Source organism: Netta rufina (assembly GCF_964035555.1).
Source record: "Netta rufina genome assembly, chromosome: 4".
Taxonomy (NCBI): Eukaryota; Metazoa; Chordata; class Aves; order Anseriformes; family Anatidae; genus Netta; species Netta rufina.
Window position 1 is genome coordinate 15748404 of NC_140127.1, and position 17137 is coordinate 15765540.

Here is a 17137-nt window from a genome sequence, read left to right on the forward strand (position 1 = left end):
GACCCCAGTGCAGAATTAATAGAAATGGTTTAATTTTGGGAAAAGCACCAGTTCCCTCCTCGGTAAGGCTTAGACTGGTTTCTCATTTTGGAGCAGACTTGTCACGTTTCACATGACTACCCACTCAAAGCCATGCATTTTTCTCTGGGAGCAGCAGGCAGTGAATGCTGCTGATTGCAGCTCACTGTACGAGAAAGCAAGCACCCAGGAAGAATGTCTTCTTCCCCTAGGCCAACAGGTTACACTTGGCCACCTGGTCAGACAGGGCATCACTCAAATAAAAAGGCATTTTCAGTGACCCCTTCAAGCAAGCCTCACATTTGCCTCGGTGATGCTCTTGCAGAACAAGGGTTTGACATGTGCCTCTTCCCAGCTTCCCCAGAGAAGCCAGCCGCAGGGCCTCAGACAACAATTTTCACCTTCTAGCAGTCACTGCTGGGACTTTGGGATGTGAGAAATGAATCCTTACCCTTGCAATCACCTCCAACCTTTCCTCTCCCCATGTAGAGACCTCCTACCAGCACAGACAAGACCAGCACTGACCAGAAACACCAAATTCTTCTTCTCTGCTGCCATCAACACTCCCCAAGCGCTTACAGTCTATGAATGAATGGATTCAGTTTCTATTACCCCTTGCCGTGCAAAATGCCTTGGCTCTGCAGGCAGGCAAAGACCTCCCAGTCAATTGCATGGAGGGGATCAATTCACAGTGAGCTAGTTTCTATGGAGCAGGGGTTTATTTCTTTCTGTATTTTTTTTTTAATCAGTGTTTAACTGCGGTTTGGCCTACGAACAGCAGGGGGCAAACGAATACAGGACCATTAAAGTCAGCAGAACTTGTCATTTCAATATTTAGCCCTGTGCATTCATATGCTGAACTGAGTTCTCTCTGAAATTCGGACATTCAAAGACTACAGAAAGCCTCCCTACTTCCATTCCCATCTGTCCAGTCTATGTTTGTCTATTTTCACCTCTCCCTTTAAGAATCAGCTTTAAAAGTTACCAAAACTGTCTCCAGTCAGCAATCAAGAATGTTCCTGGCAGGAAAAGGCTTAGGATGGAAAGGCTTGCATCAAATTGGAAAGGCTTGCATCAAATGCTATGGAAACACTTTTCATGTGCAGAAAACGAGCAGTGTCTGCATGTTTTAAGTACAGTGCCTAGCCTGTCACAGGTTCACCACTACACATTCATATTTTGGCTTCCCTGAGACTATCGCAATAAACACTAGCTACACTGGTGCTTCCATAACATTAAATGGTTGTTACTAACTAGACAACTGTCCCTCTTAAGGGAGTTCACATGGCAAACAGACAGAGTGCCTTTCAGGTGGTACTGGTACCCAAATAAGATGCGGGCTCACTGAGGCAGATCCTAGCCACATATGCATGTCTTACCTCAAGACAGTGTTACACTTGTAAGCTTCATGAGAAAGAAATCAGTGACGACTGCTTCACAACATGAACTGGAAGTGCCCACTCACATTCAGTTCCCAGCAAGAATTTATTTCAGTGCCAGGTTAGATGTGTTTTCCCACTACAGGGAAGTAACCAAAACATGTTGAAAATTTACCTTCGAAGTGCAAACAACATTATGTCTTACCAACTTGTCCTGCAGCACTGCCAGGTTAGACATACAAGTGTGTAACAGTTTGGAAATTTATCTTGGATGAAGTTAATGAATTCAACATAGGTAAGTAACTACGCAATCCAAAAGTGTCCTTGCTTTGCCTCTCACTGAATTCAGGAGCAGGTAAAATAGCATCTCAGGCCACATGGGATTTAGGTAACAGCTTCCTGCTTTGCTACTGAATTAAAAAGATTTAGGAGGGTGAGAACAGTTGATTCTTACATGTATGAACACAAGGATGAGTTAATCAGAGCACAAACTAGAGGAAATACCATAACCACATATCTGTAGCCCTATGCAGAAAAAAAAGGATGTAAGAGGACAATGCAGTAAGGAGGAGGTGGTGGTGACAGCTACACAAATCCCATTCTCAGCCCACCCTTGTCAGGATGCTCCCTCTGCCCTCATTCCACCCGGCCCATTCCCTTCCCCTCACCTGACACCCCCCTTGCAGCCTCTCAATGCCTGTATTTACAGCACAGAAAGACAAAAACAAGCAAAAAAAAAAATCAAAGAAAAAAATCCCACTTAAGGATGAAAACCACACATTCTTTCACAAAAAATTTATTGCATTCAAAACTGTTATTTGCAGCTCTCTGAAACAGAGAAAAATAAGTTTCACTGAAGCTTTCTGCTTTTCTTAACCCCAGCACGAATGCCAGACAGCTCCCCGCCGTATCGGTGCATCTCCGTCCGAACCTCACGGACCTGGCCCTTCCGGCGAATCTTGGCCTGCCGAAACTTCTCCCGGTGCTTGACCCTGGGGTTGCGATCAATCTTCTTCCTCTTGGGGGTGAGGCCTTTGTTCTTGATCATCTGATAGGTCACACCTCTCTTTTTCTTTGGATCCACCTCCTGCAGTGCTTCTTCTTTGAGCACGTCCTGGTCTTCGGTTCTCTTCCTCTTGAGTTTCAGCTTATCCTCCATCAGCTTATAGTATTTTAGGGCAGCCTCCTCATCCAGGTCAGACTCGTCTGCCTGTTCCTCAGCAGCAAGCCGGCCGTTAGCAAGCCCAGGAGCACGTTTTGGTTTGTTTTTCCGGGCAGCCATATACAGAAGCGCCGGAAACTTCTTCCGCTCTCGCAGTTTTTCCTCCTTCTTATCGTAATAGTTCCTCAGAAGAAGGCGAACCTGCGAGAGTAACCTCTGGTCTATCACAGCCAGGTCGTTGATGATATTCCTGTAAGCGACCAACCGCTCAATGACGGGGTGACTGTGAGCTGGCATTCTCTTTGACTTTAAAACCAAATAGAAACTGATATTGGCGCAGTAATTCAGGTAGATCTGATACTTCATCTGCAGATAGCGGCTGCCTTTCCCCTGAGGGATAGCGCCACTTCTGACCATTTCCAGCAGTGGCTGCAGCTCATCCTTGAGCTCCATCAGCTTGACTTCAAAGTCCTCAATCAGGTGCAGGAGCTCAGGGGACTCCTGCTTCAGTAGCTTCAGCTGCTCCTTCTTGGAAAGGGCCTGCAAATCCTTGGCAATCTTCTGCCCCTTGCTGTCCTGGGTTTTCTGCTGCCCCGCCACATAGCCCTGGATCACATCAAGCCCATAATCATCCTCCCCCAGGTCCTGCACCAACCGCCTCTGGATGACTTGAGCCTCCTGCTCCTCTTCCTCCTCCTCAGCATCGACCTCTTGCTGGCTACGCTTGCCCTTGGCCTGGCCGTCACTCCCGTAGTCCGTGTCGTAGTAGAGCTGCTTGCGGCGGCCCCAGGACAGCTCGTGGGGGAGCTCGGTATCCTTGCTGCGCTCTTCCAAGTCGCTTTCCATGGACAGGTCCTCATCTTCATCCCCCTCATCCTCCTCTGCGCTGCGATCCAGATAGAACTCAGCTCCCTCCTTCTCCTCCTCACCCTCTTCCTCCTCCTCATCCTCCTCCAGCTGCAGCCCCAGCACTTCATCCTCCTCCTCCTCCTCTTCCTCCTCCTCGTCCTCCTCCGGCAGCTGCAGCCCCAGCACCTCCTCCTCCTCCTCCTCGCTCTCCCCAGCCTCCTCCCCACTCTCCAAGGCCGCCATCACCGCCTGGAACTGCGCCTCGTGGAAGTCCTCCACCTCGTCCCCCAGCCCCTCGGGGCCCACGTCCCCTCGGGGGGGCACCACCACCTCCTCCTGCTCTTCATCCTCCTCCTCCTCGCCCCCATGGCGGCCGGCGGGGCGCGGCGGGGGCCTCAGGACGGTTCCGCGCCGCGTCCTCATGGCGCCGCTGCCGCCTCAGCCCCGGCCTCCACCGCCGCCCCTTCCGCTCCGCCGCCTCCCCGCTCCTCCCCGCTCCCCGTTCCCCTGTGCTGTGGTTCCCCCTCGGCCCGTGCCCCCAAAACTGTGTTATTTAGTTATTCAGTTATTTATTTTTAGCTGACGGGTGCGCGGAGTGGTGGCGGATGTCAGCTTATTCTGCCATCATTAACGGGAGTTTCTCCTTGCTTCCCCGCAGCCAGGCTGAAGTTTCAGAGAGAAGTGCTTGGAAAGCTCCCCCAAGCTATCTGTATTATCCCTCCAGCTCCTCACCTTCACTAAATTGCGTTTTTGACAGAATTTGGGCATCTCCTGGTAGGAAGCACTGCTGGGGCTGCTGGAGCAGTGCCCATGCTCCTTGGATCCCCCCTCATATGCCGACAGATCCAAGCAGGGCAGAAGTAAAGGAGCAGGGTGGATTTTCAGCAGCGGGGAAGCCCTCATCAGGAGGGTTTTTCAGGTTGTCTATACTCCTTCAAATTTACATTCCCGTCCTGGATGGCTGCTTGCTTGTTTCTGGCATCAGGCACAGAGGGCCTGGCCTGGCCTCCCCCAGCTTTCCCCTGGGAAAATCAAATTAACACCAAGCCACATGGAAGCAGGCTGTTTGGAAGTAATGTGGACATACAGCCACGTCACAAGAGTAGAGGGAGTAAGTAAAGAGTTTGTGGTAAAGAGTTTGGTATGGTCTGAACCCTGCCCACACCCCCTAAGTCCGATAAATTTGGCAGCCACACAATCCCAGGAAGAGAAGTTCTGTGCAGAAGCAGCGCAGGTGCTTTTTTCTAGCCACAGAACAGGTGCAGTTTTATTTATAAATACACGTGTCCAGCTTCCTGTGGAAAAAGTCACACTGGGCAAATATTAAAGTTAACTAAAGCAAGAGGATGGGGTGCAACTTCACTCACTTTTTGGTGCTTCACTTGGATTCTGACAGATTTGATGGCAGACCAAGCTCAGTTACAAGCCTTTGTCCTGACATGCTCAGCTTTTCCACCTAGTCACTTCTGGGTCAAAATTTTCCGTACTTGCTTGCACACCAAAGGTATGTTTTGCCTCAGACAAGGACACCTTTTCCAAATCCATCAGTGCCAATTTTCAGATACCACCTCCTCTGGATACAGGCCTGTGTCAGAGACAGCAATAAAAATGACTTGGTTTTGAGAAGTGAGACATAACATTCGCATAGCTTGTTACCCACACATAGGTAGAAATTCTCACTTCATACTAGTTGGCCACTAAAATACAATCGTCTTTGCTGATCAGGCTTTGTAATCTGCCTGCTTAATCTTACCATTTTTTGTGAAGCCCATCCAGAGCAGTCTGCAGCCACACAGTTAAAATTCTAGATAACTTTTGCAAGTGTGTCTCCAGTTTGAGTTAGTTTACCCCATTTTCAGGACCTGACAGGCTGAAGCACGCTGCTTTGATGTAGGCAATCACTGCTCCTCAGATGTCAACTGGTGACTGCTGCAGGTCTGTTTTTAATCCACCATTTTCTCTGCTTCTGAGTGAGAAGCAAGGAGAAAAGAAAGCCATGGGACAGACTGTGAGTGGATAGAATGTTATTTCGAGATACCCTGTGCAACGCTATGGATATCCTTCTCTCCAGCATAGCAAGGGCATGCGATGACCCGGCTATTTTGCCTCATCTCATCCAGGCATCTGCCCAGTTTCTAATCTGGAAAAGCCTAATTCATTGTGTCCCAGGCTAACTGGAGGCACAGTGATGCTGAGACCCCAAGGCTGGTTCTTATTTCTTTTCAAATTCTCAGTTATTCTTCCAGCAGCCTCTGCCTTGGGTAGCTCCCCACTCAGCCCAGAATGCAAGCCTGGGATGATGGTTTGCCAGCCCCTTGCCAAACTGCCTCAATTTTTTTAATACCTGCTTGCCCAGATTTTTATGGTTATGTAATGTGTCACACAGTAAAAAGTGTGACACATAGTCTTTAAAAGTAACAGCCTGCAAAACAAATTCTACTCCAAAGAGTTTGAAATCTAGACAGAAAGCCTCAGAGAGATGCAGGTGGCTGAGGGTGACTAAAAATGGCTCTCACGCCACCATGTAAAGACCAAGGGACTGCACATGCAGACACACAGATTTAGCAACTGAAATTCAGCTACGCTGAGTACCAGCAGTCAGGGAATTCACCGAAATCAACAGAATCATACAGAGTATCATTCTGCACAGTCTCTCCATTCATTATCTTTTTAAAAATTCATAGATACCCCTGCTTGGATTTTATTGGTGCTGTATTTTTATCAATGTAGATATGCAGAATGTGCCAGCCTCTTTTGCATGTGCTCTATTTTGCTGCATTCATTCTTCCTTCTTATTTTTTAAAAATCTCTTCTTTGATTACAAAAAATGACTACAAAAGGTGACTGAAACAAATAGTGCTTTAGATAGATATTCCTTCCCTGCTTCATCCCCACCATGGTTAGCCAGGTTTATTTTTAACTTTATGCACTAGATGGGCACCTTCCTGCTTCAGAAGGAAGCTCCACATTAAACTCTGTTGGCAATACTTTCTGGGGAGGAGGGAGATGAAGGAAAAGCAAATTTTGCTGTCATAAGGCTGCAGCCTTGCTGAGAGATAAGGTTTTGTACCAAACAGTCATGGAATAGCCTGATGCCCCGCTTGGAGCTGGGCTTGCATCCATCGTCACCTGCTACCTCCCTGGGGAAAGCCCCTCGTGTCAGTGCTGCTGATGCAACACAAAAGCTCTTTGCATCATGCGACTGCCTGATGAGATGCTTGTGCTGGCAGGAGAAAGTTCAGGACACAAATGCCAGGGTCTTCAAACAGCTCAACTGCTAGGAACCCAGCTAGCAAGGTCCAAAGAAAGGGAAAACAACCTGTAAAGTGACAGGCTGCTATTTCTGGGTCTGGGATGTTGGCAATGTTACAAATAATACCAGCCTCTTGAGAACCTGGCAAGAGTGACCAACCCTGGGGAGCCAAGGGTGGCACGTGCAGTGTGAAAAGCTTGTATAGCATCATGGGGCTGCTGCCCTCTGCGTAAGAAGCAGCTGGAGCAGCACAGGGAGATTTGCTGTGTGCTGCTATTGTTAATCAAGAATAAACTATCCTTGCAGCCAGCAGAAATTCAGGAAACACTAATACTGTAACCCTAAGAACAGGCCTGGTAGCATCATACCTTGCTCTGCCTCCCTTCTGCCTTAAATAAAATTACAAGATTTTATCCCATCATAGATGTCTCTAATAGCACCTGGTAAAAGGTGTTATTAGAGATTCAACTTCCCTTACAAAGCGGCCTTTCCTGTGCAAGATATATGCGTACACTCCAAAGAAAACCCTAGTCATTGCAAGCTATATTGCAATGCATTTTTATTATTATTTTTTCCCAGAGTTACACAGGTGAACACAAACCCTGGGACAATAAATAAACAAATAAACAAATAAATAAATCATCTCCACTACTCTTTTTTCTTCCAGAGTGAACCAAGCATATTAAGGAAAGTCTGCATGACAAATACCTCGAAGAATTTAAAATGCCTGCGTTCACTGGGAAATGGTTGCCTTGGACCTTACACAGAGCCTTTCATATATCGTGCATCCCATGGAGTCCCTGCTCTATTCATAGGGAAAGAAACTCCTTGATGCCACAGGCAGAGCACTAGAAGAAGAGCTCAACTTTGCCACTGCCATGCTGTTGCTTTACCTCTTTTACCCCTCCCACGTCTCCTTTTGTCTGCTTTGACTGAAAACTCCTTGGGGGCCGGTCAAGTCCTTAATATATGTTGCACAGCATCTGGTGCAAACAGGATTCTGATTCTGAAGCCTAGCATGTTCTTACAGTACGGGTCAAACTATCCCCACAAGAATCTGATTTCTCAAAACTCAAGAGTAAGAACTGTGACCCCTTGGCTAGCTGGACACTTTCTTATGTTACACTCCTGAGCTCGAGGTGGCAGAGTGCCAGTGACACTAGTGGTAAATTGGTCCCTCGAACCCAGGGTGTTTTTTCACTCCCTTGTACCCAGCAGCTTTGTTGCATGTCGGTGATGAACAGAATAAAAGTGCACAGTAATAGCACAACCCCCTACCCCCAACCACCTTTGAAAGGCAGAAGTCTCTGCGCATTCAACATGCCTGGTTTCAGTCCCCAAGCCACATCTTTCACAGCGTCAGTGGTAGCCGGCTGGGCTGTTTATTTTAGGAAACAAATAGCTGTATCATTTGCACACGCCCTTATAGGCAGACACACGCTCTCCACTCACATTCTTCAAAAGAAGTGAAGGCAAGATGAAGAGCTCTTTGTTGCCGTGGGTGGCTTTGGCTGTCTCCTTGGAATTCGTCCTTGTGGCAGGTAGGTGAAAAATTAAAACTATGGAAAACTTTGCTTTATGAGGGATGTGTGCTGTGTAGGTGTCTGTTAATAATTTTAAGTGTGTAAATCAAACCTTGATGCCTGCTCAAGAAGTCTTGCTTTGGTGGTGCTTGGACACGTTGGTGTCTTCCTGCACCACACAGAGTGGTGTGTTTTTAATTCCTGTTTATTTTATTATTTTTTTTTTAAATAAATATATTTTAATAAAGCCTAAAAGAGTGATGAATGGTGGCAAATGCAAACTTTTATAATAAGCCATCCTTAATCATGTTTCTGAAGCAACAAACCAGAAAAATGCAGCCTGTTTTTATGCAGCCCTAGGTAGCTTGAAAGACTTAGCTGCTAGGTTTTAAGGCTTCTAAAATCCTCCTGCTGATCCTGTCACATGGCTGTGGCCATTTCTGATTAAACTGCTATTTAACTCCACTGCATTTTGCGGAAGAACTCTTGATTTTTACCATGGGTACTTATATCAGACTCTCATCCCAGCACATGATTCAGTGTGGTTCACAGGTAATGGATTCTGACTATCATTCTGCCAGATCTCTATAGAACAGTTTAAAGTCATCCTCATTCACGCAGCGGATCCGGTCCACAGGACTAAATCCATGCTTAAGAAGAACTACTCTAGCAGCAAGGATAACAGCATCCATGCATTTCCTCCAGCTTTTGGAAAGTGGCCTCTTACTGCAGAGCCAGGCAGGTCCTTGAAAAGCCCTGCTTTCTGTGAAGTATATTATAACTGCAGGGAAGTCAAAATTTAGTTGTGTGCAACTACAGGAGTGACATTTGTACTACTTACATCAAAGTATCTGTCTGGCCTAACTGAGCCTCTTCTTCCTTTAATGAAGTATCCACCTTCACATGCAGCAGAGTTTGAACAGGTATTTTTGGAATTAATTTGCTTCTTCAACGTGCAGCAGTGGGATTTTGTTGAGCTTCATCTCCATATATCATATTACAGGATATTTTCAAATATGAGAAATATTATCAAAATCTCTGCATGAATATTCATCAGGGAAGGAACATCACATTGCAGTAAGTTATGCACCAGAAGATCCAACCCTGAAAAGATTTAGAGCAGCATTAAGAACTTTTGTATTTAAGTACCTTTCTCTTTAAAGAAACTTTACAGGCCAACTCATGGAATCATTGCTGATAAGTCTAAAAAAAAAAAAAAATCTTATTTGCAGCTTTGTAATTTTACTTTAAAAATATGGAGCATCTGTAACTTTTATGGTTACTGAAGCCAGTACTATTACACAAAGAATTAAATTCAGGACAGTGGTTTTAGAGTACAGTCTAAAAATGCCCGCATATTTATTAAAAAACAAACAAACAAAAAAATTGTTAATAGCATTTTATGATTAAGATAAATTAAAGTCTGCTCCCAAAGGTTTGGGGACAACTTAAATATTGTGTTTTGATAAATTTCTTAGAAGAATCACACACAATGTTGCATAGAAAATACAGTGACAGGCAACAGAGGAAGATCTCTAGCTTCTTGTTCTTCACAGAGTTTTTCTATAAGAAAAAAGAAGAAAGACCAAGACTTAAAGATACAGAGACTAAAGAGACTTTTAAAGTTAGCTTCTGCTTCAGAGGGCAGTGTTCATGTTATATGATGAGTTGGCAGCAAGGAAACATACAAAGCAATAGAGAATGGAAGAAGGTGTGCGAAGACAGATAAGTACCACTAAATTGTGAATATTCACCTGTGTCACATTTTGGATTTCTGCCTTGGTACAGCACAATCAGACATGAGACCGAACTTACATTCTGCATGGTTTGTAATTGGCATTTGTATAGATAGCTACTTGTGCTAGGTTCAGTACAGACAAATGCTAAATGCCTGCCACTGCTGTAAAAGGACTAAACAAGCACATGCTCTAGAGGGACAAAGATAATCCCAAGAGCAGTAGCAAAGGCAGCATCTCCTCCATGCCTGTAGTGGCTTGCTCTGTTGGACAAAAGGAGGGACTGCAGTAGCTTCTTTCCCAACTGAGAACTGCCCAACCAACGAACCTTCTTTAGAAGGTATTCTGCTGCCAGTTATCACAGAAGCATTTCTACCGGTCACTGAATTTTAAGATCACTCTGAGGCATGATTTCAAGATGTTTTAGAGCCTTTTTCATCAATACGAGGCTTCTAAGGATCTTAGTAAATAACCCAGTGCAATGCAAGCAGATGGGACCAGCATATTGTAGGGACAGGAGTGAAGCTCCAAGAAGTCTTACGCAGAACACCTGGAGTGCTATTTACATGGCGTTGTACGGACTATATACTCTTGGGACATAAAGTAAGGTCTCCTGATCAGTGCTGCAGAGGACTTGTTCCCATTCAGTCTTGGGGACAGTTTCACCTGACAGTTAAGCTTCCACTAATAGCATCTTACAGTTAGGAACCTTACAGCATAACTCCACATGCTTCTCCTGGATCCCAGCTTTCCTAGTGCTCCCACAGGCTTTGAGTGCTATCCCTTTCACCCTGTAGCAACAGGATCTGCTGTTCATACAAGCCAGCAGCATTGGACATGAAAATGAAAAAGCAGCCGTGAGCTTATGCAACAGGGGCAGCTACTTCCTTAGTGAGCCATTCTTCGGTGATCCAGAAGTCCACCTATTAGGACCAAAGCTTTTAAGTGACTCTCAAATCCCCCACTGACATGATGAACGTGTTTTTAAACTATTTTTTTTCTCCCTATGGTTAAACTAATGGGTTAGAAGTAAGCAAATCCTCAGAACTGAGGTCTGTCTGAGCCCAATATAAACTCTTCCTGTCTTATGAACTCTGTTTTCTCATACTTCTATGCGGGCTGAAGGTACTATTGGAAGAGTGACGCAGCAAAGCGATGGATAGCAGCATTAAGAGATAAAGGAAGGTGAAAATGACCATTTAAGAAGGGTGTGACTGTGTAAAAGCAAAGCCAGCTTGTTACAGGTGAAGAGACCAGAGGCTGCTGGGGAAAGACAGTTAGGAGAGAACAAATTATTTCAAATCCATTTGCATGTTCAGAGAGGAAGCAGGCATTACGTGCCAACAGAAACATTTAAAAAGCCTCTGGGTGACAGATGGGAAGTTTTACCCAGTTGTTTTGACTGAGTTTCACATTGAATAATATGCTAAAAGTGCAGGATACAAACATACCCAGAGCTGGCTCTTCTCTATTTGACTCAGCTCCACAGCTGCCAAACTCAGTTTCATTAGGACAAGAATATCAGAAATTCAGGACTGGAGTTTTCTGTGCAAACCATGGGATTGTAAGGGCCACTTGCTTTCCAGTACCAGTTCATCAGGCTGCTTTCCTGCTTCATCCTCTAGTGCTTTTTGTCATTGATTCCCTCAAGAATCTGGAAAGGAAAATAGCACTGACAGAAAGCTGACACATCTGCCGTGTTGGCATTGTCATAGATATTTAGGAAGCCCAGATCTCAACTAGGGCTTGGACTGCTAGACCAGTCCTTGTGCGTGATAGAGCAATCAGGTAACCTCCTAGCAGAGGCAAGTGTAAAAACAGCACTTTAGCTGCCAGGTATAGCCAGAGGCTTGTGTTTCATGAGAGATCCCGACTTGTTTTGTCTCTCTTATCAGCACCACAGTGCTCAGGTTCATCATTTTCTCCCTGCCACTTGCATCTCCTCCACATCATATAGAAATAGACTGTAGGCTGAGCAGGCAAGAGAGCTGAACCCATTTTTGTCCATTGTCTCATTTCTGCTTGTTGTGACCTCAACTTCAAGCAATATAGATGCCATAATGGGGCATTGCTGAGATTCTCATTTCTTCGCTTTCTGACAGAGCATGTCATAAGGTTTTTCTTTTCTACCCCTGAGATGGCATATCCTGTGTTTGCAGGTACTCTACTGGACTATGATGGTGAGGAGCGTGTGCTGGTTAACAACAAGTGTAAATGCACAACAGTGACCTCAAGGCTCGTCCCCTCCAAAGAAAATCCTGATGAGGAAATCCTGGAAAGAAACATACGCATCACGTAAGTGGCAGACAAGTCTTAGGTGGAGATGGTGAGCAGGAGACTGTGTTACAGTAGTACCCCTTTTCCCTTTTGCTTGCATTTTTTCCACATGTCCTGGTGTTGACAATTTAGATCTGTTTTTCCCAAGGACCACTTTCTGTGCTGTCTTGGAGTAACTCCTTTTGAGCTCAAGATTTTATTTATTTATTTTTTTATAAGAAAAAAGGAATATCAGAACTTATAGCTTGAAAATATCACTAGTGAAAGGCAGCACTTTCCAAAGTTGCTACGTTATTATTGGGGTGAATTTTACAGTCTTTCCAGAGATGCCTAGAAACCAGGCAAAAAAATATCTCATTGCCTTCAGGGGCACAGAAAGGCTCAGACTTGCTTTTCTTGGAGAAGGGTCAGAAAGGAAATAACCTGAACAAAGAACAAGATCAGAGTTGAGAATTCATTACAGCAGAGTAGTCCCCTGTTTAACAAGCAGTTTTCACAAGAGGAATTCTCTCCCTTCCTTTCCAGGGTCCCACTCAGGAGCCGACAGAACATCTCCGACCCCACATCCCCACTCAGAACCACTTTTGTCTACCGCATGGCTGAACTGTAAGTATTTTTCTTCACTCAATTTATTTCCTAACACCCTACCCTGCAGCACTGCCCCCAATGGTTCACAAACATCTTGAAGGATAGGAAATAAAATAAGGCAACATCACAGAGTGAAGTTGTTATTTTTCAGCCTGTTTTTTTCTATTCTGTTGCATGCCAATGAATTATCTCCATGATTAAGTTGCATAAAAAGGCCTCACATTTGCAGGTAAGGTTTCATGCTGACCCCTGTTGATCTTGAATGTCTGAAATACCAAGAAATTATGTTTTCCTCTTCGAGCCTCCCTTTTAGGGGGCCAGTCATATGAATAGCAGTTTGAAAAAACATAAGAGCATCTGTCTGGGAGTGCCTGTGTAAAATACGTGGCCTGGAAAAGCCGCAGTACCCAAGTTGCCACTGCTGCCAGATCAGTGAGGAAGAATGGAGTTTCGTCAGAGATGTTTTAATCACAGCTCTGAATACTTTTTCTGTTCCTCATCTCTTCCAGCTGCAAAAAATGTGATCCTGTAGAAGTTGAGCTGGGTGGTGAGATATACGAGGCCCAGCAGAGCACCTCCTGCAATGAGCCAGATACCTGCTATACCTACAACAGGGACAAGTGCTACACCACAACCTTCCCATTCGTCTACCACGGGGAGACCAAATACATCCAAGCAGCTCTGACGCCAGCATCCTGCTATGCTGATTAGCTCAACCCACTGCTATCCTAATACCTTGTTGCTTTCTCTTTTCCTATCACCCATACATCTATAGCACCATAGTGCCTGGACAACTGTGTCCAAAGTATCAGCTCCCAAGCTTACTTCTTGTGCTTCATATCAAGAATACCATCCCCTTGAATACTCGCTGGTTGTCAGATTCTGTTCTCTTATCCCTGGCACATATCTGCGACACCTTTACACGTCTTAGACATTATCACCAGCTAGACCAGATCCTCAAACAGCTGTAAATCAGTAATTCCATTGAAATCAAAGGAACTACATTAGTTTATAACAGTAGAGAATCTTTCCTGACCATCTTCCATCAGTCTATCTCAGCAACGCTATCATGGACATCAGCAGCAATGTCCATGTTTCCTGATTGCTTCCTGAGCAATCTAAAACAAACCTCTGCAAAAACCTTCCCTTTGATCATATTGGCAGAATTTTTGCCATTATTAGAAGTCTGTTGTACAATCACATTTGAGAAAAAAATCAGGTGAGACTGAATTCATATTTCAACTTTTTTTTTTTTTTTTATGTAATTAGGCATTTAGGATCCTTTTAGTGCTTTGGCAATGATAAGCCTCCTGTTTTCACATACATACAGTGAAAATGTTGCCACCATGAAGTGTTGTGCAAAGCCAACAGGACCTCAGCTCTTCTTGCAGTAGTAAACTTCTTTAGGACATGTTAGGTACTTTGCTTCCCACATTTATTAACTGATAATGATGCATTTCCAGTTCAATAGAGGATTAAAAAAAAAAAAAAATCAAGTTGGCTTGAATTTCTTGTTCCTGGTTTTGCATTTAGAGCTGCAAAAAATCCTATGAAGCTGCCACAATTGCAAGGTCAGGGTCCTAGTTAGGGATTATTTTCCTTTTTCACAACAGTCTTTCTGTTCATACAAGAAACTTTCCCCAATTAAAGTTGATTCTGTACTGTACATTACATTTAAATGGATTACACCTGGAGTTTTCCATATAAACATCATGGACGCGAGTGCATAAGGTGTCTAGCATTGCATTTGGGATGGCTGGTATGTTTCTCGGTGTTGTCAGAAGCTGATTGTAAAGGCTTAGGCTGTTCTGAAAAGGTCACATCTGGCAACACACATTATTGCAATAATGAAAAACAGCACAATCCTTATTGCCAAAGTTTTATTAATGAGGCATTAAATAAACTTTTCTCTGCAGCACTGTTATGTTCCAGTGGTGTTCATAAGAAAAAGCTGTCTGTAATAATATTCTTGCCTACTTCACAGGAAGCTCTCACTAAGCAACTGTTTTACTTACAGGTGAACCCTCCTGAAATACTGAGATAGAAACATTATGATGCACTTGTGGAACCTATGATAGACAGAGGCCGAACTGATTTATTTTACCATCAGTTCTGCATAATTGAGCTGTTTCAAGGTGCTGTGATTCTGCACAGGATTGGAATTAAAAAATCCAATTAACACCTAAATTCCTCTCAACATTGCAAACTGCAGATAGGAATTTTACAACGCTACTGAAAAATGCACCTTTTGGTGGTACTCTTGACAGTCCCTGGGGCTCTGCCACAGGAAACATCTCTCTAAACATGAAGTTTCCAATTCTGAGTAAGGTGTAGATAAATGACTTGGAAATCATTCGGGTTTGGGTCGTGGGCCAAGTTCAGCCTGAGCAGGAGGAGAAGGCTGCTAGAGCAGGTAACAGTCCACAGTTTGGGAGACCAAGTTCAGCTTTCGGCCTTGCTGTAAGCAGCCTTCAAGTGGCTGTGTGGTGTACACTTTGAGCTCAGATACAGCAAGAGTGAGTGAAGTGGGCCTCCTATCTAGCTTTTACCATAGTTGGCAGATTAGCAAACGCCAGCTGAAGCCTCAGTTGCTAGTGCTCTGAGCCCCTAAGCCTCATCTGAACTGTGAAACTGCCACGTGTGCAATGGAAAGCCTGTGGTATGAAACCCCTCTCACAGGTACCCACCCAGCAAGTGACTCAGCCTGTACATCTAGTGTTGCAAGATCATTTAGACTCGGTGTTCCCTAACACAATGAACAGGCACCAACATCATCTCCTTTGTAGGACTAGCCTTTCATCACTAAAACAGAGCTGAACATACAATTCATTCTCATAGGGCTGCTGGTAAATACAGATTTAAAGCATCAAAATGCTCAAATACTGTTGTAACAAAGCCCAAAAGACTGCCATAAAGAAATGAATAAAGAAAATGAATATACATATAACATTTGCCTGTAAGGAAAATTATGTGTAACACATGGATACAGAACCATAGCAGATTTATTCAGAAGATGGCTTGTGTTAACAGATTTTAGGTCTACATGGCCCAGAGCTGCTGAAGCACGTTGTTAACACAGAAGCAGGTGTTGTCACACCAGGGCACAACTACATCAAACATGTCAGAAAAATCCTCCAGCACGTAGTATCCTACAAATACCTAATGGAAAGAAGTATTTGAGGTCACTAGTTAACCGCCCTCAAATACTTTGCATATTAGTCAATGGGTATTAGCCACTGGCCCTTCAAAACCATACACCTGGAACTCCTGCTTACTAGCAAACAGCCCAGTGCTGACCTTGTAGAGACTGTAGGAGATAGATATTTACTTACAACAGAACGGATCACTGGAAATCACACTGCAGCACATCTTGGGAGTCCAGCAATGGCAGCAGAAGAGACTCACAAAAGGCATTCAGGGAAAAGGAAATCAAAGCACAGAACATGGTCCAAGCAGCTGTGAACAACTACATGCTTTGATGATCTTAGAGAAGTCACTGGGAAATAAGAAAAAAGGTATCAGCGGAGTCCACATGCTGCTGAGCTTTCTAATAAAGCAGGATTAATTCTCCACATATTTTCTGAGGGAGAGTCCAGAACTGACAGCCTTGCTCACCCTTTGTTGCTCAATTGTGTTAGACAAATTTTAAGTGATAGCGCAAAGCAATAAACAGTCAGGCTCTATATTCTTACCTGAAAGATGAGGACAGTAAAATAAGAGTAAGTGAGGTCTGGTCATCCCTGGTGAAAAAAAGTGTTCTCTCCTCCCCTGGGGTATACAGGATAACCAGGAATTAATCGTTCTATGCAAGAATGGGTTTGAGTTGTCTTTATTAGGTATTTGTGGTATACGAACAGATGACAGGCTATGACATTTAGCAGCCTTCCTATATTAATACTGCTTTTGTTAGTGCAAGGTTCGTCCATGCAGGAATCATTCTGCAGTGTACAAAGCAGTACTGTTCTCTCAGATGGAAGGTTTGTGTTTTTTTTTTTTTCCAGTGTTAAAAAGACTGCTGCCAGATATAACTTAAAGATTTCACAGAAATTATTTATTTATATTCTGTAAAGCAGTAGTCATAATGTGGATAATTAACAACCAAAAATTTGATTGTAGCCCAGGATCTTTAATTAAGCCAGTATGTTAAAGCACACAACACATCCCCAGTGCTTTTTCAGCAGGTTGAAGCACTACCAAGCTTGCTACGTAGTTTATGCCTACAATTTGGTAGTACAAATAAGATCTTCAATCTGGCCACTTCAGAAGAAACTCAAAGCTCTCTTTAAGTTTACTCTAATATAAAAACATTTTTAGGGACAGCTCAGCTATTAGCTTGCTCATTTTAAGAGAAT

The 17137-nt window shown here is 44.1% G+C and overlaps 3 protein-coding genes across 3 annotated transcripts in view; 1 reads left to right on the forward strand and 2 right to left on the reverse strand.

Annotated features, from left to right (window-relative positions):
* RUFY3 (RUN and FYVE domain containing 3) overlaps window positions 1-4889 on the reverse strand; it is a 62116-nt gene extending 57227 nt beyond the window's left edge. Inside the window, exon 1 of the mRNA XM_084286100.1 lies at window positions 4776-4889. The gene's annotated coding sequence lies outside the window, so the exon portion shown is untranslated. The remainder of the gene's footprint in view (window positions 1-4775) is intronic.
* UTP3 (UTP3 small subunit processome component) lies at window positions 2178-3840 on the reverse strand. Its single transcript, XM_084285651.1, has one exon. The coding sequence runs from the start codon at window positions 3829-3831 to the stop codon at window positions 2248-2250; it is 1584 nt and encodes a 527-aa protein (XP_084141777.1). The 5' UTR covers window positions 3832-3840; the 3' UTR covers window positions 2178-2247.
* Window positions 4890-8138: 3249 nt separating the features above from the next.
* On the forward strand, window positions 8139-14623 carry JCHAIN (joining chain of multimeric IgA and IgM; the record flags this gene model as incomplete). Its single annotated transcript, XM_084286192.1, has 4 exons — window positions 8139-8202; window positions 12080-12215; window positions 12723-12803; window positions 13295-14623. 4 exons carry the CDS (start codon window positions 8139-8141, stop codon window positions 13494-13496), a joined length of 483 nt encoding a protein of 160 aa, XP_084142318.1. The 3' UTR covers window positions 13497-14623.
* Window positions 14624-17137: the final 2514 nt, after the last annotated feature.

What these genes read in the sequence shown, in the direction of transcription:
- UTP3 (XM_084285651.1), bottom strand. Translation starts at nt 3,831, where the DNA reads ATGAGGACGCGGCGCGGAACCGTCCTGAGGCCCCCGCCGCGCCCCGCC.